The following is a 24,501-nucleotide window of genomic DNA, read 5'->3' on the forward strand; positions in this document are numbered from 1 at the left end:
CATTCCCGAATTAAAGATCAGTTGGCAGCTCATGAATTACCTGCATCTTTGGACTCGTTAATAGATCTAGCTGGCCATATCGACCGCCACTTGCAAGAGTGCTCCCAGGAGTCCAAGGCCTCCAGGGAACCTATATCTAGTTTGGCTCACAGTCAACATTCACCTTTACCCAGACTGGTCGTGGCTCTGAGTAAAGTTGAGGATAAGCCCATGCAAATGGGTCAGAGCAGATTTTCTCCCAAGGAACAACGCCGCCATCAGCAATATGGCCTCTGCCTGTACTGCAGCCAACCTGGCCATGCTATTGCCTCATGTCTCATCTGTTCAGGAAACTCCCAGGCCTAGGTTCAGCAGGAGGACTGCTCCTAAGCCTGACATCTCCTTCTCCTCCGTTGACAGTTCTCGTCTCCATAAAACTAGACAATGAAGAGTTCCACACTCTGGCTTTGGTTGACTCTGGGGCTGGGGAGAATTTTATTTTGTGACAATTGACTGAACATCTCCAGATTTCCACCATCCGCTCCCCAGTGCCTTTACTTCTCTTGTCTATCCATGGAGAACCATTACCTGGAGAAGTCCCTCACACCACAGCTCCTATCCAACTCTGCACAGGATCTCTGCAAGTAGAGACCATTTCCTTCCATATTTTAGATAAGGCCATACATCCTGTGGTCCTGGAACTGCCATGGCTACAGCAACGCACCCTGCAGTTTGACTGGGCACCTTACAACTCTCCCGCTGGGGCTCCTCCTGCTATGACAACTGTCTGGAGTCCGTCTCACCTCTTCCATGCCTGAACACTTCTCTCTCTCTTCTCAGCCTTTCTTTGCAATAGTTTTCTTACACTGATGTGTTCTCTTAGAAGGCTGTGGACACCTTTCCCCCCACATCATTCCTAAGATTGTGCAATCCACTTTTTGTCCAACATGGAGCCTCCTCGGGGTAGGATTTACCCCTTATTGCTAACCAAGACTCAGGCTATGTCAGAGTACATCCGCAAGAACCTGGCCAAAGGCTTCATTCAGCCCTCCAACTCACCCGCAGAAGTGGGATTCTTCTTTCTAGGGAAAAAGGATAGCTCTCTCCACCCCTGCATCAATTACCGAGGCCTAAATGAGATCACTGTCAAGGACCTCTACCCACTGCATTTAATTTCAGAGCTTTTTGACAGGCTTCAAGGAGCAAATATCTTCTCTAAATTGGACCTCAGGGGAGCTTACAATTTGGTCCGCATCCACAAAGGCAACAAATGGAAGACTGCGTTTAACACGCTTGACGGCCACTTTTAATATCTTGTGATGCTGTTTGGCCTTTGCAACGCTCCTGCGGTCTTTCAGAATCTGATGAACAAGGTCTTTAGAGATATGCTGTACCAATGTCTGGTAGTGTACCTTGACAACATCTTGGTTTTTTCCCAAGATCTACAGAGCCACTGCAAGGATGTCGCTCGAGTTCTACAGCGTCTACGGGGCAATCAACTATATGCCAAACTTGAAAAATGTTCTTTCGAGCAGGAGTCGGTTCCTTTCCTTGGCTACATGGTTTCTAGTCAAGGTTTACGAATGGACCCACAGAAACTGAAGAGTATTCATGATTGGCTTCAACCTACAGGCCTCAAGAATCTCCAGAGGTTCCTTGGCTTTGCCAATTACTATTGGTCTTTTATTCACCATTATTCCACTCTGACCGCACGTCTCACTGCCATGACTCGTAAGGGGGCCAATCCCTCTCAGTGGTCACCTGAATCCATGACAGCCTTTCAGGATCTTAACACCACCTTTCTCCAAGAACCATGCCCCCGCCACCCAGACCCCAGACATCCATTCTTCGTCAAGGTCGACGCATCCGACGTAGGAGTAGGAGCGGTTCTGAGCCAATACTCGACTAACCATACCTTACACCTGTGCTCCTTTTTTTCCCCGATGATTCTCTCCAGTGGAACATAATTACACAATTGGTGATAAGGAGTTACTAGCTATCAAGCTAGCTTTTGAGGAATGGCTCGAGGGAGCCCAACACCAGATCACAGTGTATACTGACCATAAAATCCTTGAGAATTTACACATGCTCAGCATTTGAACCATCAGCAGGCCTGTTGGGCCCTCTTTTTTACCCGATTCAATTTCCTGCTATGCTACCGACCTGCCAACAAAAATTGCCGTGCCGATGCCCTTTCCAGATCCTTCATTGCAGAGTATGTCCCCCAACACCCCATGGCATATTATTGACCCTGCTAAGGTCATCCTGTCCGCCACGTTTCCAGTACCACCTAGGAAGATGGTGGTACCTCACCAGTTACACCGGCGGGTCCTTCGGTGGGCTCACGACTCCTAGTACTCCTCTGTCAGAGGCTTTTGCTCTGGCACTCACATCTCCTGTCCTGCCTGAGTACTGTGGGTTCCCACCGAACTGTGTCTCTACCCCACTCCTCGGGCACCTCACAGTTTCCTCTCTACAAGCTCCTGGGATCATGTGGCTGTGATGCAGGATGCTCCATCTCTCTGTCACTACTCACTGACCTCCTGCTACAGCTGGCCTCGCCTCCTGACGGTGAGGACCTGTGGGGCTTCTGCCCACAGGTGGTGTCAGACTTCACCTCAGGCCAAGGGTCAATGAAACCCACGAATCCTAACAGACAACAGTTAGCAGCTGGATTTAGAGCCCAATTTTGCAGAGTTCTATAATTTTGTACACTGTTTTTAGAGACCTTTAATCACATAATGTCAAATTAATTTTCAAAGCTGTTACATGTTTAAGTAGCTTGTACTCACTTACATGCTATTTTAGAAACATCAAAAATATACACATATTTTTGCTTTCACATGCTTATTTACCTGCACAAAAAATAGTTGATGTCTAGGAGCATTCCTGGGTGGGGCAAAAAGAAATGAGTATAACTAGCTATTTTATAACAGATTAATGCAACTATATTAGGCAATGTATTTGTGTAGTTCTATACCTGCTATTTATTTTGCTCAATTGATATCACACTTGACTGATGTCTGCTACTGTAGGGAGGGAGGCACTGATGATGTGTTAGAAGGGTCTCAGTGAACTGGATTGAGTGAACAAACATGTTTTAACATATGCCAACTTTCATGAATAAATCAGGGTTTTTTGCGAGCAAGTTATATTTTTTATTTGCACATAAAATATACATGCATATGTGTATAAAATAAAATAGGTAGAAAAAATATGCACTTTCAATGCATTGCAGATATTTGCATGGTATCAAACATATGCACATATGTTGGAGGGAAGACATATGTGTATTATAAATTATGTGCGGTCCTGATACGTGCAAGTTGTTAAATACTGTAGTAGGGGGTGCTATCGAGCACCGCTGCAAGATGGCCGCCTGATCCTATTGCTCCACTTCCTTGATCTTTTATTCAGGCATATTTCAGCAGCAAACTCAGCCCATTACTATAAAACTGCCATATATCAACGCGGGAAGTGTCCGGGATGGCTTCTCGTAAGAGAACTACCGACATAAAGCAATTTTCCTTCAGTAAAATTGCGGAGAAGTTACAGCCTGATGGTGATGAACAGGCCATGCAGCTTCCGGGGACTGTCAATGTGGCCGCCGAACTGAGCAATGCATTTGACACCAACGAACAGCATTCGACTGGGGCCAGTCGAATGCTGTTCATTGGTGGGGGCCCATTTGGATTTCCTGACCCGGGTCCAGATACGAAATTGGTTTATTGAACTGCGAACTGATCTCAAGGCACATACAACTGATTATTAGCGTCTATCTCAGAAATGAAAGAAGACTTGAGTGTAATGGGCCATCGCGTGGACGAATTGGATGTCCGGGCAGACAATCAAGGGGCCATAATGGAGTCGCTGACCTCGCAGAATAAGAAGTTGATAACCGAGCTAGAGTCGCTGGCAGACAAAGTCAAAGATCTGGACAACTGCTCACGCCGAGCAAATCTCCGCATCAGGGGGATTCCAGAAACTGAGCAACATAAAGATTGCATGCTGATGGCGACGGCTATTTGCAAGGCAATTCTCTCTAGCAATGGTGCCCCCAATGGATGAAGGTGACAGTGGCCATGCAATTGACTTGGAGTGCACAAATCGTGTGCTGGGTCCCAGACGAGACAATCAACCGCGGGATATCATCCTTAAATTCCACTATTTTAAAGTAAAGGAGGAGGTTATTCAATTTGCTAGATCTCATCCAAAATGGACATGGCAAGACCATGATATCTCTATCTATAATGATGTGGTGCCCTCAACACTACAGAAATGCTTTCAGCTCAGGGAAGTGAATACTGTCCTCAGGAATGAAGAAATACGTTATCGGTGGGCCTTCCCTTTTGCTTTAATCGTTCAACGCTAAGGAGTTACCTACCGAATAAAATCACTAACAGAGGCAGCTGACTGTTTCCAACAAGCGGGAATCTATTTCTCCTTCAAAATCGACTCCAAGCCGACATCCGCTGGTGCCCGTGGATGAAACTCCAAGATGGCAGTAGCCAGGCCCCGGACGAGGCAGACTATGCAGACAACAAAACAGGAATGGTGAACTTCCAGCTTATAAGGGCTGAAGAAAATGGATGGCGTACTTGCAAGTTTAACTTCTGTCTGACTTGGTGGTTCGAATATGGGATCCTGCTTACATTTGATTATCAATAGCAGGACAGTTGTTTTTTCTTTTTTTCTTTGATCACTGTTTGGGCTATGGTGAAACTTAGTGATGAATGCCTAACTTTTGTTTTTTGTATTAATAATATTCAAGGGGAGGGGAAAGCGAGCGGATGAGGGTCCATTGTGTTGCAAACTATGTACCCCCAAGAATGTGATTCGCATAGGGTGGATGGTGAATCTTTACAATTTGGGGTTTGGGTGAAGGTAGAATTATTTTATAATTCTATTACACAGATTCCTGTGTATTTTGTCCTTCTGGTCCACGCCTGAGTTCTCTTTACAGTTTTTCTATTTCTTCATAAGAACATAAGAACATGCCATACTGGATCAGACCAAGGATCCATCAAGCCCAGCATCCTGCTTCCAACAGTGGCCAATCCAGGCCATAAGAACCTGTCAAGTACCCAAAAACTAAGTCTATTTCATGTTACCGTTGCTAGTAATAGCAGTGGCTATTTTCTAAGTCAACTTAATTAGTAGCAAGTAATGGACTTCTCCTCCAAGAACGTATCCAATCCTTTTTTAAACACAGCTATACTAACTGCACTAACCACATCCTCTAGCAACAAATTCAGAGTTTAATTGTGCATTGAGTAAAAAAGAACTTTCTCCAATTAGTTCTAAATATGCCACATGCTAACTTCATGGAGTGCCCCTTAGTCTTTCTATTATCTGAAAGACTAAATAACTGATTCACATCTACCCATTCTAGACCTCTCATGATTTTAAACACCTCTATCATATCCCCCCCAGCCGTCTCTTCTCCAAGCTGAAAAGTCCTTACCTCTTTAGTCTTTCCTCATAGGGGAACTGTTCCATTCCCCTTATTTTGGTCACCCTTCTCTGTATCTTTTCCATCGCAATTATATCTTTTTTGAGATGTGGCGACCAGAATTGTACACGGTATTCAAGGAGGAGCAATACAGAGGCATTATGACATTTTCCATTTTATTCACCATTCCATTCCTAATAATTCCCAACATTCTGTTTCCTTTTTTGACTGCCACAGCACACTGAACCAATGATTTCAATGTGTTATCCACTATGACGCCTAGATCTCTTTCTTGGGTGGTAGCATCTAATATGGAACCTAACATTGTGTAACTATAGCATGGGTTATTTTTCCCTATATGCATCACCTTGCATTTATCCACATTAAATTCCATCTGCCATTTCGATGCCCAATTTTCCAGTCTCACAAGGTCTTCCTGCAATTCATCACAATCTGCTTGTGATTTAACTACTCTGAACAATTTTGAATCATCTGCAAATTTGATTACCTCACTCGTCGTATTTCTTTCCAGATCATTTATAAATATATTGAAAAGTAAGGGTCCCAATACAGATCCCTGAGGCACTCCACAACCCACTCCCTTCCACTGAGAAAATTGTCCATTTAATCCTACTCTCTGTTTCCTGTCTTTTAGCCAGTTTGCAATCCACGAAAGGACATCGCCACCTATCCCATGACTTTTTACTTTTTCTAGAATCCTCTCATGAGGAACTTTGTCAAACACCTTCTGAAAATCCAAGTACACTACCAGTTCACTTTTATCCACATGTTTATTAACTCCTTCAAAAAAGTGAAGCAGATTTGTGAGGCAAGAATTGCCTTGGGTAAAGCCATGCTGACTTTGTTCCATTAAACCATGTCTTTCTATATGTTCTGTGATTTTGATGCTTAGAACACTTTCCACTATTTTTCCTGGCACTGAAGTCAGGCTAACCAGTCTGTAGTTAACAGATCGCCCCCGGAGCCCTTTTTAAATATTGGGGTTATATTAGCTATTCTCCAGGCACAATGGATGATTTTATTGATAGGTTACAAATTTTTACTAATAGGTCTGAAATTTCATTTTTTAGTTCCTTTAGAACCCTGGGGTATATACTATCTGGTCCAGGTGATTTACTACTCTTCAGTTTATCAATCAGGCCTACCACATCTTCTAGGTTCACCGTGATTTGGTTCAGTCCATCTGAATCATTACCCATGAAAATCTTCTACGGAACGGGTATCTCCCCAACATACTCTTTAGTAAACATAGAAGCAAAGAAATCATTTAGTCTTTCTGCAATGGCCTTATCTTCTCTAAGTGCACTTATAACCCCTCGATCATCTAACAGTCCAACTGACTACCTCACAGGCTTTCTGCTTCAGATATATTTTAAAAAGTTTTTATTGTGAGTTTTTGCCTCTACTGCCAACTTCTTTTCAAATTCTCTCTTAGCCTGTCTTATCAAATTCTCTCTTAGCCTGTCTTATCATTTAACTTGCCAAAGCTTATGCATTATCCTATTTTCTTCTGTTGGATCCTTCTTCCAATTTTTGAATGAAGATCTTTTGGCAAAAATAGCTTCTTTTATCTCCCCTTTTAACCATGCCGGTAATCATTTTGCCTTCTTTCCACCTTTTCTAACGTGTGGAATACATCTGGACTGTACTTCTAGGATGGTATTTTTTAACAATGACCGCGTCTCTTGCACACTTTTTACCTTTGTAACTGTTCCTTTCAGTTTTTTTCTTACAATTTTTCTCATTTTACCAAAGTTTCCCTTTTGAAAGTTTAGCACGAGAGCCATGGATTTGCTTAATCTCCCCCTTCCAGTCATTAATTCAAATTTGATCATATTATGATCACTATTGCCAAGCGGCCCTTCCACCATTACCTCTCTCACCAAATCCCATCCTCCACTGAGAATTAGATCTAAAATTGCTCCCTCTCTTGTTGGTTCCTGGACCAATTGCTCCATAAAAATGTAATTTATTCCATCCAGGAACTTTATCTCTCTAGCATGTCCTGATGATACATTTACCCAGTCAATATTGGGGAAATTGAAGTCTCAACACCAAAACGTTGCGAGCTACAATTTTTTTCTATTTTTGTGCATATATTTAAAGCTGTGGGACCATCATAACACCCGTGGTTTGTTTGGCAGTGAGCCAGGCTCTAAACCGCAACGGGTCACATTTAATCATCGGTCCATTAAAGTCCTTAGAATCCTATTTTATTGTTGAATCAAACAAATTTTTTTCTTCTTTTTTTATATTTTATAACATTAGTAAAAGAAGAAGAAAAAAATTTGTTTGATTCAACAATAAAATAGGATTCTAAGGACTTTAATGGACCGATGATTAAATGTGACCCGTTGCGGTTTAGAGTCTGGCTCACTGCCAAACAAACCGCGGGTGTTATGATGGTCCCTCAGCTTTAAATAAATAAATGCACAAAAATAGAAAAAAATTGTAGCTCGCAATGTTTTGGTGTTGAGATAAGTGTAGCTCGTTGCACTTTATTAATTTACTGTTCCTTTATAGTGGTGTTCACGGAAATTGAAGTCTCCCATTATTACCGCACTACCAATTTGGTTAGCTTTCCTAATTTCTCTTAGCATTTCACTATCAGTCTCACCATCTTGATCAGGTGGATGGTAGTATACTCCTATCACTATAGTCTTCCCCAACACACAAGGGATTTCTGCCCATAAAGATTCAATTGTGCATTTAGTCTCATGCAGGATGTTTATCCTGTTGTACTCTATGCCATCCCGGACATAAAGCGCCACACCGCCTCCCGGGTGCTCCTCTCTGTCATTGCAATATAATTTGCACCCCGGTATAGCACTGTCCCATTGGTTGTCCTCCTTCCACCATGTCTCAGAGATGCCAATTAAGTCTATGTCATCATTCACTGCTATACCTTCTAATTATCCCATCTTACTTCTTAGACTTCTGGCATTAGCATACAAACATTTCAAAGTTTGTTTTTTGTTTGTAGTTAAATCACAAGCAGATTGTGATAAATTGCAGGAAGACCTTGTGAGACTGAAAAATTGGGTATCCAAATGGCAGATGAAATTAAATGTGGATAAGTGCTGCATATAGGGAAAAATAACCCATGCTATAATTACACAATGTTGGGTTCCATATTAGGTGCTACAACCCAAGAAAGAGATCTAGGCGTCATAGTGGATAACACATTGAAATTGTTGGTTCAGTGTGCTGCGGCAGTCAAAAAAGCAAACAGAATGTTGGTAATTATTAGAAAGGACATGGTGAATAAAACAGAAAATATCATAATGCCTCTGTATCGCTCCATGGTGAGACTGCACCTTGAATACTGTGTACAATTCTGGTCGCCGCATCTCAAAAAAGATATAATTGCGATGGAGAAGGTACAGAGAAGGGCTACCAAAATGATAAGGGGAATGGAATAGCTCCCCTATGAGAAAAGACTAAAGAGGTTAGGACTTTTCAGCTTGGAGAAGAGACGGCTGAGGGGGGATATGATAGAGATGTTTAAAATCATGAGTGGTCTAGAATGGGTAGATGTGAATCAGTTATTTACTCTTTCGGATAATAGAAAGACTAGGGGGCACTCCATGAAGTTAACATGTGGCACATTTAAAATTAATCGGAGAAAGTTCTTCTTTACTCAACGCACAATTAAACTCTGGAATTTGTTGCCAGAGGACGTGGTTAGTTCAATTAGTATAGCTGTGTTTAAAAAAGGATTGGATAAGTTCTTGTAGGAGAAGTCCATTACCTGCTATTAATTAAGTTGACTTAGAAAATAGCCACTGCTATATTACTAGCTTTATGGATTCAACCATGTTGAGGTTGGTGGGGGGGGGAAGGTTTGGGAAGGGAGGTTACTGCACTGTATGTATATTGTACAGCTTGTAAATTTGTATCGCTGTGCTTGTTTCAAATATTCAATAACCTTAATAAAAACTTTAAATTAAAAAAAAATACTGTAGTAGATCTTTGCACAGCATCGTACATATGGGGCAGTGCAGAGTTATTCAAAAGTTATGCTTTGTGGTTCTACAGTTTCTACTATTCATTTTTCCTGGATTGTATGTTTAGAACATCTAAGATGTATTTAATAATCATTACAAAGTAATCAATGCAATTCTGTGCCAAATTTAATCATATTTTTTGCAATTAAAAGGCATCTGCTTCTCCTCCAATTTTCTTTATTTTTTATTTTTATGAAAAAAACTTTTCTCTATTCCTGAGTAATTTGATGATAGCATTTTTCAAGCCCTCTATTTGTGTATCTTGGTATACATAGATTTCTTACTACAAAAAAATTGACATGAAATCTCAGATTAGTTGGTGTGGCACAAAAGATAATAATTAACAGCTTTGCAATCCATTTAAAATAAGAAAAGGAGGTCATCAGAGTGTTGAGACTAGAACTGAACACAATACTGTGATATATTCTTTGCATGGAAGTATAAAATATCAGACGTCAACCAAAGCCAAAGTTGCTGCTCCAATTTTTTTCTTTCTAGATGCCAGGAATGAACAAATAAACCTTCTGTTTTTCCTAGTGCCCGGCCACCAAAAAATGGCAGCCATCACTTTCTACCATGGCTAGTACAAGAAGATAGCACAGGCAGAGCATCCTCCAAACCAAATATAAACAGACCCTGTCTTCAGGGTAACACAAAAGTACAGCAAAACAGTATTTTGGGAAAATATCCTCTGCTTACTTCTGAGATGTTTTGGATCTGGCAGTACGTGCATGACTTATTTTAAAGGGCACCAGATGTTTTCTCCTTGATTTGTAATGATTATTATAATAATTATGCAATGTATAATTAGGCTGAGTCTTAGCATTTCCACAGGAGATTACCTTTCCATTAAAAAAAATGGGCCACTTGAATATATTTTGGCCAAAATGAGGTATTCTGAATATGAATTAATATCAGAATTGTCCAACAGTTGTCATGGAAATACAGTATGGTTCATGCTGGATCTAGTGTAGAACTCAGCTAAGCAACAACAAAAATAAAAATTTCATTCTATTGTACTGCCTGGCTGTAAATACTATACATTTGCATAAAAGCAAGTCTGGCACATTTCACTTGCTAATTAATAGTCAGAATCCAGTATGTTCCATTTGCTTTCAGAAAAGTTGCAAAAATTGATTTTTTCAGAGAACTGTATACAGACTGGACTCTGGAAAATCAGCAAACACTGATATCTTGGGATGCACCAATACACAGTAGCCCCATTATGTAACAAGTTAACTGGGAAGAAATACATTATTTTTGTAAAATGGCTTTATAGCATTAGGTTTTGACAGTTATAGCTAATATTAAAAAAAAAAATTACTTTGGAAGAGCATCAATTCACTTTGTAATACCCAAAGCTTATTCTAAAAATGTTTGTAATATATATAGTGAGGATATACTATATCACACTGTAATGCCTTTCTACTTAATAAACATTGTGTCACAATGTGCTCTGAAGCAATATTTAAATTAAAACATTTTCCCCACCACACATTGTGTCTGATTTACCAAGCCTTCCGCCCCCCACCCCTCAGAAATACAGAATAGAGGAAAAAAGCCTAAATAAATCAAACCCATGATGTTGCTAACTTGCTATTGCTAGTGGGTACCTGGTAAAATTCCCAGAAGGTGCCTTTTCACTACCCTAAATCCATACTAACCTCAATATATTCTGACCCTCTCCCCAAACCAACACACCCCTCCTCATCCCAAGCCTGATCTCCTGACCTAGAACAACCCCAGCATTCCCTCCCCTTCCCTGACCTCAACATATTGTCTAAAGTACTCTTGTCCCCTCCCCAACCTAACCCCAGCATACTCAAATGCCTTCAAACACCTCCCTCCCCTGATGATCTTTAACCTGGATTTTTTCACTCGGCTTAATTCCAGAAATCACCATTTCCCCCCTCTCCCTTTCTGACCCAAGCACTCCACTCCTTCTTCCCTTCCTACTCATCTCTCAGACTCCTTCTGGTCTGGCAGCTCCATGGCTCACTAAACCAGGCCACCTGCCTCCTGATCTTCTTCCAGTCCAAAAGCCCAGCAGTATCTGGCAGGCATTGTTTGCCTGCAGCTCTCTGTTCCAGGTTGCCTGTTTGCCTCTGGGACCCATCTCAGTCCTGCAGCCCCTCATCCTCCTACAGCCATCATCTTCTCAAACACTGTGTAGAGACTTGCGTGCTGTGTGTATGTGCATGAGGAGCATACCTATGCATATACTATTGATATAAGAGGATGCACATAAGTTCCATAATAGGTGCACTCTCAGATCTGAGAGTATTTGTATTAATTCTACAATATGTATGTACATTTCTCTGAAGCCAGCTGGGTAGTCACACACACTGGCATGCACATGTTCATCCCATCTGTCCCTGAAAGATACCATCAGTGTAGCCAAGAACATTATATATATTATTCATGATGATGATGAATTGATGATGACAAGTCATTCTGCTATGTATTGTATATAGCTTAAAGGATTAGCCTAGCAGTTAGAGCAGAAGGTTATGTACCAGGGAAGCCAGTGATCAAATTCCACTGCTCCTTGTTACCTTGGGTAAGTCATTTTAACCTTTGGTGCGTCAGTGTACAAACTTATGGGGTGATACATTATGCCACAATTCTCAGTAACATACGTTAAACAGCATATACCATACAATAATTTGCATGACCTTGCCCAGGTTCTCTCCTCTATTACAGTGACTTGATTTGCATGCATATATAATGCAAAAGCATGCAAAGAAGATCATTAAGAGCCAATTTGATGTAAATATGTTATCATGGATGACCGAGAAAGTAGTGAACTGTGATAAAATAACAAACCTCCCAGGGAATTAGTAAATGGAATGTGGGAGCCCCAGAACCCTAATGTGTGTCCTAAGGCTGCCATATTACAATTAAAGGGCTTTGCAAACCCTAAAAAAAAACTGCAGTAGCAAAAAGAAGAAGTTGATCTGGGGTCAGAGCTGTCCTTGCTCAACCCAGGGCTGTCTCCAAAAGAAAAAACAAAAGATTAAACTTGACAGGCAATGATGAATAATGATGCCAACCAGGCTGGGTACAAGGGAATCCCTGAGTCCCATAGCTGGAGCTTATTCATCTTAAAGGTTCAGGGCTGTGTGTGTGTGTGTGTGTGTGTGGGGGGGGGGGGGGGGGGTGACGGGGTGCCTGGGGGTATGGGGAGGTGGAGGAGAGCTCAACTTCTTCTTTTGCTGTTGCTGTGCATAAGTACAAACTTTATTTTTTTCCTTTTGAAGGGGGGGCTATTATTTAGGAGAGGACAGGGATGGGGAGCCATTGACGCACAACAAGTTTTATGTTTTTTTTTACTCTGAGGTGTCAGGGCCATCTCTGGTTTCAGCAGCTGGCCCTTTAAGGTGATGGCAATCACTTTAAAACCTTGAGGATTGGGGAATGCAATTAAACCTAAAGGCCCGCAAATTGTATTATTTTGTACGATGGAGCTAGTGGAACCCCTCCCGCAAATAAACATTGTGGCTTAATGCACCTGGATGTTTGCAAGCCCACTGGGGACAGGGAAAAATTACAATACCTGAATATAATCTGCTTTGAAGCACCAAAAAGCAGAGTATAATTAAAATACATCATGATGAGATTGTTATGGCCGCCGGCCGCGGCAGCATGTGACCGGGGCCGACTGTCATGGCCGCCGGCCGCGGCAGTCCGCGGCCGGGACCTGGCACTCACCTGCGGCGTCGGGGCTCCAAAGAGGCTCCTGCTGGGGCAGAGAGCCTCAGAAAACGTTCTCCGCGCGGCCTGGGCCGCGGTGCGGCTGGCTGCAGGCCTCAGACTCCTGCCGTTGCTCCGCCCCCTTCTTCTCTCCACTAGGGCCGCGCGCGCGGCTGAAGATAGCATTTAAAGGGGCCAAGACAGGAAGTGTCGTGGTTCCCTTATGCAGCACTTCCTTGGATTTGGTATTTAAAGGCAAGGTCTGCTCCTCAGACCTTGCCTTAGTATTGAGGCTCAGTTCCTGGTTCCTGTTTGGCGTTCTGGATCTTGCTGTTCGTCCTGCTTCTGCTCTTCTCCCCGTTGGACTGATTCTGTGGCTCCTGACCTTGGACTGTTGGTGGTGACTTCTCTGGCTTTGTCGCGGACTGGCTCTGGATCCTTCTCCTTCTTGTCCCTGGATTGGCTGCGGACCATTCTCCCATCTGCTCCTGGACTGGCTGCCGACTTCTCTGCAGACTTTGACACTTGGATTTAGACTGGGACTATTCTTCAAGTATACTCCCCGACTTTGTATGACCTGCTGGAGGCACCAGCCGTCTGGAAACCACGACCTGCAGGAGGTGCCTGCATCCAGACCATCTCCACTCTTCAGGGAGTCTCCTAAGTCCCAGCGGCCGTGCCCCTACGGGCTCCTCCTGGGGCGGGTCACGAGCTTCCAGGGTGAAGTCTTCAGATCCACCTCTTCAACAGGCCTTGCCCTCCGACAGTAGAGATCGAGAAAGGTTTACTCCCTTCACGGCAGTGCTGACTCTACTTCGGAACAAGGGTCCACTTTCCAGATCATAACAAAAATACTAATGCCATGGACCCGGCAGAGGCCCCAACTCCCCTAATCATTCCGGGATTGGCCCAGAAGGTCATGGAGCAGCAACGAATACTAGAATCCATGGCGGCTTCCTTAGGACGACTAAACGCTTGGCTGGATTTCATAACGCCAACTCAAGTTATGCCGCCACCACTACCCTCGGTGGTGCAGAATAATCCCCGGTCTGTAATTCCACTACCGACTCTGCCATGCTATGCCGGAGAACCTCGCCTGTGCCAGGGATTTCTCGACCAGTGCAGTATGCACATTCTCCTTCAAGCTGCTATCTTTCCGGATGATCTCACCAAGACAACCTATATTCTATCCTTGTTGGAAGGTAAGGCCCTGGCCTGGGCTTCTCCGTACTGGCATCGGTCAGATACGATACTACAAAACCTGCCTAAATTCATGGAATTATTTCAAGCAGTGTTTGACGACCCTGGGAAACAAGTGGTCGCAGGTTCCAGGACAATTGAATTCAGAACTTTGGCATCTGAGCTCCACTGGGAGGAGAATTGTCTCCGGGCAATTTTCTTGGAAGGCCTGGCGCCTAGAATAAAAGATGAAATGGCAGCCCGAGAATTACCACAGTTCTTGGATGCCATCTTCGACTTGGTCACCCGAATTGACCGATGATTACAGGAAAGAGCACGGGAAGCCTCCAGCACAAGAAGACAAGCAACAGGAGCCACGCCTTCCCGTTCTGCCCCCATCTCCTACATGGCACCTCAATCTGAAGGAACTACAGAGGAACCTCTGCAACTGGGGCGAGGTCCCCTCTCCCCAGAGGAACGGCAGAGACACCACAAGGCATGCCTCTGTCTATACTGCGGTGGAGCGGGTCATCTCATTGCCCATTGTCCTATACGTCCGGAGAAACTCCAATGTCTAGGCTCTACTGGGGGAGTAACTCTAGGCATTACCTCTCCGGCTCTCCCACTGACTCTACAGGTCACCCTAGACTTCGAAGAGCACCAATTCTCTACCTTGGCTTTAGTGGACTCTGGGGCTGGTGGGAATTTCATCCTGCAAGATGTGGTAGATCAACTATACATCCCCACTTGCCTATGTCCAAAGCCGTTAATTGTATCCTCCATCCATGGATATCCCCTACCCAGGAGGATAACCCATCATACCGTTCCGATGACATGTCACATATCACCAAATCATACCGAGAAGATTTATTTTTATATCATCCAAAGAGCAATCCATCCTATAGTTCTTGGCATTCCATGGCTACAGTTACACAACCCCCAGTTTGACTGGACTTCTTTAAAAATCATCCACTGGGGATCAAAATGCCTGGAGTCTTGCATTCCTGGATCAAGTTCCTCCAGCAATTTCATCTGTATCTCTCAACTGGAGGGTCCACCGTCTCAGTACAAGCGGTTTTCGGACGTGTTTTCCAAAAAAGCTGTGGACATTTTACCTCCACATCGAGAATTCGATTGTAGTATCAACTTGATTCCAGGTTCCACTCCTCCTCGGGGTAGGGTCTATCTATTATCTGCTTTGGAGACCCGTGCCATGACAGAATATATTCAGGACAACTTACAGAAAGGATTCATCAGGCGCTCTAAATCTCCGGCTGGGGCCGGCTTTTTCTTTGTTGGAAACAAAGATGGGACCCTGCGTCCATGTATTGACTACCGTGGACTTAATGCCATTACCATCAAGGACCGGTATCCACTATCTCTCATAGCGGAACTTTTCGATCGTCTACAGGGAGCCAAGTTATTCTCGAAGTTAGATCTCCGAGAAGCGTATAATCTTGTCAGGATTCGTGAGGGTGACGAGTGGAAGACAGCATTCAACACCAGGGATGGACATTATGAATATCTGGTCATGCCTTTTGGATTAACTAACGCTCCGGCTGTATTTCAGCATTTCGTTAATGAGATATTTCGAGACCTGCTTTATTTCTGTGTTGTAGTCTATCTGGATGACATTTTGATTTTTTCACCCAATTTACAGACACATAGACAACATGTTATTCCGGTGTTACAACGTTTACGGGAAAACCAACTTTATGCAAAACTTGAAAAATGCATCTTTGAGCAAGAATCTCTATCATTCTTGGGGTATATTATTTTTAAGCAAGGATTTCAGATGGATCCGTCTAAATTGAATTGTATTGAAGAATGGCCCCAACCTAACGGACTACGTGCATTGCAGCATTTCTTGGGGTTTGCTAACTACTATCGTAGCTTCATCCGGAATTTCTCCAAATTAACGGCACCTCTTACGGCTCTTACCCGCAAAGGAGCTAATGTTAGGGCTTGGTCTCCAGAAGCAGAAGTAGCGTTCCGGGCGCTTAAGAGCTCATTTCTCAAGAAGCCGTGCCTCTGGCATCCTGATCCCAGACGGCCATTTGTAGTCGAGGTGGATGCATCCGCTGAAGGAGTGGGGGCTGTTCTAAGTCAGAATGACTCCCCTGGAACTTCTCATCCTTGTTCCTATTATTCTAGGAAATTTTCATCAGCTGAACGGAATTACTCTATCGGTGACAAAGAACTCCTTGCCATCAAATTGGCATTTGAAGAATGGCGACAGTGGCTGGAGGGAGCCCAGCACCGGATCACAGTTTACACTGATCATAAAAATTTGGTTTACCTCCAACAAGCCCAACGTCTGAACCCACATCAAGCTCGATGGGCACTGTTCTTTACACTCCTTAATTTCGAACTATGCTACCGACCTGCTAACAAGAATATTAAGGCAGATGCCCTGTCTCGGTCCTTCTCTGCAGAGGATGTTGAAGAACCTATCCAACACATTATAGACCCCGCCTGCATCAACTTGGCTGCTACATTCACAGTTCCACCTGGTAAAACAATGGTACCCAAGAGACTCCGTAATAAAGTGTTGGTCTGGGGTCATGACTCTCAGCTAGCAGGGCATCCTGGACAAGCCCGGACTCAGACACTTCTTCAGCAGTACTATTGGTGGCCGGGAATGTGCAAGGACATAAAAGCTTATGTGACCTCCTGTCCAACTTGTGCTCAACATAACATTCCCCCAGGGAAGACACAGGGATTGTTACAACCGTTACCAGTGCCGTCGAAACCTTGGACACACATCTCTACAGACTTCATTGTGGAACTTCCATCCTCGGAGGGCAATACTGTTATATGGGTGGTTGTGGACCGATTTTCAAAAATGGCTCACTTTATTCCCTTACCCTCCCTCCCGTCTGCTCCTCAGTTGGCCCAATTATTTATGCACCATATCTTCCGAATTCATGGTCTGCCACAGCACATTGTTTCTGACCATGGTCCCCAGTTCACAGCACGTTATTGGCGCAATCTCTTTAAAAAATTTCACATCTCCTTAGACTTCACTACTGCGTTTCATCCTCAAGCCAATGGACAGGCTGAACGTACGAATCATACATTAAAACAATTTCTGCGAATCTATGTTAACTCTCGCCAGGATGACTGGGAGACTCTTCTTTCTTGGGCTGAGTTTTCCCATAACTCTCACGCCTGTACTGCCACGGGGGCTTCACCTTTTCAGATCATTTTTGGACGTCAACCCAGACCACTCTTGCCATTACCGTTACCAGTTCCATCCCCAGCAGCTCAGCTCACTGCTACACAATTAAAAAGACTTTGGATCCATACTCAGCAGATGTAGCAGAAAGCAGCACTTTCTGCCAAGAACTTTGCCGATCGACATTGTCAACCTGGTCCTCGGTTCCGCCCAGGAGAAAAAGTATGGCTGAGGACCCGACACATCTGATTGAGGGTCCCGTCTATGCGATTAGCTCCCCGTTACATCGGGCCCTTTCCAGTGCTTTGACAGCTAGGACCCGTGACCTATCAACTTTGTCTGCCAGCAACATTACGGATTCACAATTCCTTTCACACGTCTTTGTTGAAGCCATTGGTCCTCACTTGACCCACTCGCAAGATTCCTGAAGCCTTACTGCCTAGGGCAGAAGATGAGACAATTTATCAGGTGCATGAGGTACTTGATGTCCGCAAACGAGGTCACACTTGGGAGTACTTGCTGTCTTGGGAGGGATTCGGACCAGAGGAGAATTCTGGATAAATCTCTCCTTCAGAACTTTCACAGTGAACATCCGAGTAAACCCAAGCCTTCTAGAGGGAGGCATAGAGGAGGGGGTACTGTTATGGCCGCCGGCCGTGGCAGCACGCGACCGAGGCCGACAGTCATGGCAGCCAGCCGCGGAAGCACGTGACTGGGGCCAACTGTCATGGCCGCCGGCCGCGGCGGCCCGCGGCCGGGACCTGGCACTCACCCACGGCGTTGGGGCTCCAAAGAGGCTCCTGCTGGGGCAGAGAGCCTCAGAAGACGTTCTCCGTGCGGCCTGGGCCACGGTGCGGCTGGCTGCAGGCCTCAGACTCCTGCCGTGGCTCCGCGGCTGAAGACAGCATTTAAAGGGGCCACGACAGGAAGTGTCGTGGTTCCCTTATGCAGTACTTCCTTAGATTTGGTATTTAAAGGCAAGGTCTGCTCCTCAGACCTTACCTTAGTATTGAGGCTCAGTTCCTGGTTCCTGTTTGGCATTCTGGATCTTGCTGTTCGTCCTGCTTCTGCTCTTCTCCCCGTTGGACTGATTCTGTGGCTCCTGACCTTGGACTGTTGGTGGTGACTTCTCTGGCTTTGACGCAGACTGGCTCTGGATCCTTCTCCTTCTTGTCCCTGGATTGGCTGCGGACCATTCTCCCGTCTGCTCCTGGACCGGCTGCCGACCACTCTCCGGACTTCGACCCTTGGATTTGGACTGGTACTATTCTTCAAGTATACTCCCCGACTTCGTATGACCTGCTGGAGGCGCCAGCCATCTGGAAACCACGACCTGCAGGAGGAGCCTGCAGCCAGACCATCTCCACTCTTCAGGGAGTCTCCTAAGTCCCAGCGGCCGTGCCCCTACGGGCTCCTCCTGGGGGGGGGGGGTCACGAGCTTCCAGGGTGAAGTCTTCAGATCCACCTCTTTAACAGGCCTTGCCCTCCGACAGTAGAGACCGAGAAAGGTTTACTCCCTTCACGGCAGTGCTCACTCTACTTCGGAACAAGGGTCCACTTTCCAGATCATAACAGAGATGGACAATCCTTATAACAGACTTTGGCCAGGATTTATCAAAATGCATTAAATATCGCATGTGATAGGAAAAGGGGTGAGTGTTTTATGATAATAGGCAGTTTATCACAATTTGCGCTAATACCTATGTGAAGCGCAAATTGTGATAACGTTTTTGCATTTTGCGATGTGTCAGAAGTGTTGTATTTCCTAAATACAACCACTTGGGGGACCATGTTTAGTAGTTGTAAGTGCATGGACAGCCAGCCTAGCTATCAGGGCCCTCCTACAACCACAAGAGAGAGAAAGAGAGAGAGAGCACCTAGCCATAATGCCCTCACATGGGCAAAGGCGATCGGCGCCATTTTGAGTACTGGCATCGGACGGCCGGCGTGCAGGAGGTCACTCCCAGACCCCCGCTGGACTTTTGGCAAGTCTTGTGGGGGTCAGGAGGCCCCCCAAGCCTGCCAAAAGTCCCTGGGGGTCCAATGGGGGTCCCGGAGCGACCTCCTGCACTCCGGACGTCCGATGCCACCACTCAAAATGGCGCCGATAGCCTTTGCCCATACTATGTCACAGGGGCTACCGGTGCCATTGGTCATCCCCTGTCACATGGTAGGAGCACAAGATGGCACCGATGGCCATGTGACAGGGGCTGACCAATGGCACCAGTAATCCCTGTGACAAAGGCTATCGGCACCATGATGAAACCGGCACTGAGGGTGTGAGTGCAGGGGATGTTCCCGGGCCCCCCGCTGGACCACCAGGGAGTTTTGGTAAGTCTTGGGGGGGTTCAGGAGGGTGGGGGGTTTGTTTAAATTTTTATTTAGGTGGCCGTATAATTCGGGGAAGATTTGTGTATTCATGGGGAATCGCGATACGTTTCGCTTCCCCACGAATACTACGAATAGTGAAATATATGTTGCGGATCGCCGATACGGCGAAAACGAATGCACACCCCTGTAGGTTACATCAATGTTCAAAGTGAATTTACACATGTATATTTGCTTTGCATATTATCTCAGCAAAACTATCTGCACACAATTACACCTGCTAATTTGAATGCAGGAAAATTTATATGCATACTTTTGAAAATCCCAAAATGATATGCTTAAATCCTAACTCCTTCACAGCTCTGCTGCTGGAAATGCCTCCACTTAGGGTTAAACCAGTGTGATCCAATCCTTGTTTACTCCCCTCATGCAGAGACTTGGAATCTTGGATTTCTTAAGTGAATGCCCTAGGAAAATGAGAACAAATCCTTGCATGCAATGAAGTAATACTAGGATTGGATTAACCTGTCCTGAAAATCTAGAGTCAGTTGTCAACCCTAGTTTGGGCACGTAATATTATAACAAGCTATTTCTATAAGTATAGCACAGACATGCCTTTGAAAATTACTGATATTATTCTAGAATCCTTTATTTTCAGCATTTAGATTGAATAGGAGATAACCACCTAGAATGGGATATTTCCATCTAAAAATGAAGCCTGGGATATTTAATAGACAAGAAGGAGGACAATTTTAGCACTTGATAGTGAGATAATCAATTTAATCTGCTTTCTATTGTGTGTACTTCTCTCTGCAAAGAGGCCCCTGTGACTATGGAGAATAAACAATGTAAGTACTGAACACCATTACATATACACATCAGCCTTTGTGCAGATGCATGCATCACATTGATAAAAATGTTTTGTAGATGGGTAATTGTGTATGTATATATATTATGCACATATTGGCGATAGTTTTCAAAAGGATTTATGCATCTAAAAGTAGCATATCATAGCAATTTTCAAAAACCTATTAACACGTTAAAAGTGCATTTACACATGTAAAACCTTTTGACATTTCAATAGCATATAGTAGCAAATTTAAAAAGGCTACTTATGCATATAGGACCAGATTTTAAGATTTAGGCGCAGGCGTAGATTTGTGCGTGCAAACTGGCGTGCACAAATCTACGCCCGATTTTATAACATGCGCGTGCAGCCGCACGTATGTTATAAAATCCAGGGTCGGCAAACCTTGCATGCGCCGAGCCGCGCAGCCTTCCTCCGTTCCCTCCGAGGCCGCTACGAAATCAGAGTGGCCTCGGAGGAAACTTTCCTTTGGCCCCCCCACCTTCACCTACCTAACCCCCCTTACCTTTAACTTAGAAGTTGTAGGTTGCGTGCGTCGGCCGACAGCCAGCCCATGATCCCGGGCACAGCAGCAAATAGCCACTGTGCCTGAAGGCTCCAGCTCCTCCCCACCTCGCCCATTCCCCACCCCCTTTTTCAAGTCCCGGGACATACGTGCGTCCTGGGGCTTACGCGCATTGCCAGGCCTATGCAAAATAGGCTCGGCGCACGCAGGAGGGGTTTTAAAGGCTTACTCGCGTATATTACGCGCGTAACCCTTTTAAAATCCGCCACATAAATTGTATTTACATGTCTAAAACCCAGTTTTAAGTTCTTAAATCCTTTTGAAAATTACCCCCATTTTGTATATGTGTATATATATTTCAAATATACTATATAGTTTTCATAAATATTAACTTAAAATACCTGGTTGCATTTACTAATTATAAAAATATCAAACTTTTGCTCATTGTACTCCACATTCTAGACACCGCTGTTAAATATATAGAATCAGCAGCTTAGGTGTATTGGAATGCTGATGCTATTCTTCAGGAATAAGACCCCTAAAAGGTTGGTATTTATTTTCCATTAGTTAAGAACTATGTTGGGTCTGTTCTCCTTTATCCATATTATTTAATGCAGCATCATGAAAAAGAAATCAATGTCAAAGTAGTGCAAATTTAAGAAATCCAGATAAGGACTGCCACTTACAGCAAATTCTGGAGTCTTCATCACTGCCATCTAAGCAATCATCATCTCCATCACATTGCCAGCTTTCCTGGATACAGTGCTTATTCTTGCACTGAAATTCCCCAGATCTGCACATTTGAGGTAAAATTTCTCCAGGGTTAACTAAACAAACAAACAAAAAATAGTATGGAGTAGTCTAATGGAATAACAACCATAAAACATTGCTTTAAGTGTCTCTCTCATCAACCATTGCCTCTTCCCTAATTTCCTTTTCGCTTTCAAGCATAAGGAACATGGTTGCTGTAGGAAACATTTTCAAAATGTATTATTAAAAGAAAATTATGTTTAGCAGTTCTGCAATCAGTGCTCATATTAGTTCCAGTACAAAATCACCACAGTAATTCTGTTCCATGCATCAAAGTCCTATTGTGAACAAACTGAATCCAGAAGCTAGTGAAAATACAGAAAATGCATTATTTTTTTAAACTTTTATTTTCAGGAAAAGAAAGCCGAGGTGTGCTCCCTGGCGTTCTTCTTTCCCTTTATTTTGAATGGGAAAAAGGGGCTCTAGTTAGAGTTGCCAGCTCATGCCAGACAACCTGAATGGGCTGATCAAGTCTTGCTTCTGCACTCTTTTCTCTCTACATTCACCCTCTTGGTGATCTTATCTTCTCCCTCACAAGTAGATTCTAAAACATGCATGTGCTCCTGAGTTTATAGCCCTTACGCACATATGTGTTGGAGCCTTTACACATACTCTCAGAGGTGACTGGGGTGGGGGTGGGGGAAGAGAGAGAGAGAGAGAAAAAGAGAGAAAGAGAGATATGCAGACTCTTTTAAAGGGCTAATCTGACACTCACTATATATCCCACTGTAAGAGGGGCACATTCAATTCAGGGGGGAGGGGGGGTTTGGGGGGGCAGTGTTACAAGGCTCTACAGACCCTTCTGCCTTAGGCAGACCAATGTAACACTGCCACCAATAAAACCCATCCTGAGTTGAAAGTGCTCCTCTTACAGTGGGAGATAAAGAGACTGTCAGAGTAACCCTTTAAAAAGAGTCTCTCTCTCTCTCTCTCTCTCTTGGTGTTACTTGGGAATGCCCCTTTACCAGCTTCTTAAAATTCACATTGTGCACATTATGGGGCTGGTTTTGCATGAGCAATACTTTTAAAATCTACCTGTCAGCTTCCAGTACCATTTTTATGGCGATGGCATCCAGCTCTACCTCTCTCCATCAGAAATTTCAACAAGAATTCAATTTGAGATCTCAGTCTGCTTGTCCAACATTGCTGCTTGATTGTTTCTCTGCCACCTTAAACTTAACATGGTTAAGACAGACCATCTTATTTTCCTCACTATCTCATTTCACCCTTCTTTATTTTCATGTCTCCGTGAATAACAAGATCATCCTCCCATTCTCCCCAGCCCATAATCTTTCTCCTTCTCTGCACACATTGAAAACACTATTAAACATGTTGAGATCAATATTCAAAGCCATTTGCTGAATAACTCAGTTAAATCCTAAACGGTCATCAAAACGGTTAATTTCGGATATTCCCAGTACTTATCTGGCTACGATTTAGCCAAACAAGTAAGGGGAAAGTTGGCCTTCCAGAGTAAAGACAAGTTAGCTGAATAAGTTATACAGCTAACTCAAGATGTGGATGAGAGCAGGATTAAAGTTATCTGGCTACAGGTGGACAGAAATCTTTAACCTTGACTGGCTACATTCAAAACAATATAACCAGTTAAGTGCTGAGTTCATTAAAAAAAAAAAAAAAGAACCAAACTGGCCTAGCAGATCATCTTCCACTCTCACACAAGTGTAGTAAAAATAGGAGCTGCCACTCAATCCTCATTCCCCCTTCAAGGTCACCCAAATATGGTAAAAGATTTTTTGTTTATTTTTTAAGGGCCTGATTGCCACTTACCCTCCTCCTGCCAGTTCAGCAATAACTACATAGTTACTTCTGGCCAGCTCCTCTTCCTCTTCCCCCTCTCCCTTTCCCCTTCTCCTTTCCTCACCCAATGCCCCTAACCTAAATTTCCCACCCCGCTTGTCATCCTCAAGAACCTTTAGCCTGCCCAGGATTGCCGTACGATCCTATCGCAATCCTGCTTTTAGTGGTGCTTGAGACAGCAAACGTGGCAGCGTCTGGGATTGTGGTAGAAGTGTACCGTGATCTAAAGCGGGTTTAGGGTTTTTAAGGGTACAGGAGGGTAAGGATAGTGATGCTGTGGGAATGGGAAGAGGAGCTGGCCAGAGGTAAGGAGCTATTGCTGAAAGTGAGGGGAGAGGAGGGATTTGTGGTGATCAAACACTTTTAAAATATACTTGTATCATGTTTGTGGGGCCTTTAAGGGGAAGCAGGATTGAGCAAGCAGTTCCTATATTTATTACACTTGGGTGAGGAGTGTGATCAGGTTGCTTGCTAGGCCCTCTTGAATCTATTTTTTTTTCACTCAGGTCAGCACTTAATTGGCTATATTATTTTCAAAAGTATTCTGGAAAGCTGTAGCAGATAACTTTAATCCTAATCAGAAATATTCAGAACATGTTTGGTTAGGTTACAAGTTATCTAGCTGAAGGTAGCTGGATAACTTTATTCAGAGATATTCACTGG

At 44.0% G+C, this 24,501-nt stretch overlaps 1 protein-coding gene across 1 annotated transcript in view; it reads right to left on the reverse strand.

The window, feature by feature from the left end:
* LRP1B (LDL receptor related protein 1B) overlaps positions 1-24,501 on the reverse strand; it is a 3,516,099-nt gene that overhangs the window by 1,755,376 nt on the left and 1,736,222 nt on the right. Inside the window, 1 exon segment of the mRNA XM_029607894.1 lies at positions 21,897-22,037. Coding sequence (XP_029463754.1) covers positions 21,897-22,037 — 141 coding nt within the window.

This window comes from Rhinatrema bivittatum, chromosome 6, assembly GCF_901001135.1.
Source record: "Rhinatrema bivittatum chromosome 6, aRhiBiv1.1, whole genome shotgun sequence".
Taxonomy (NCBI): domain Eukaryota; kingdom Metazoa; phylum Chordata; class Amphibia; order Gymnophiona; family Rhinatrematidae; genus Rhinatrema; species Rhinatrema bivittatum.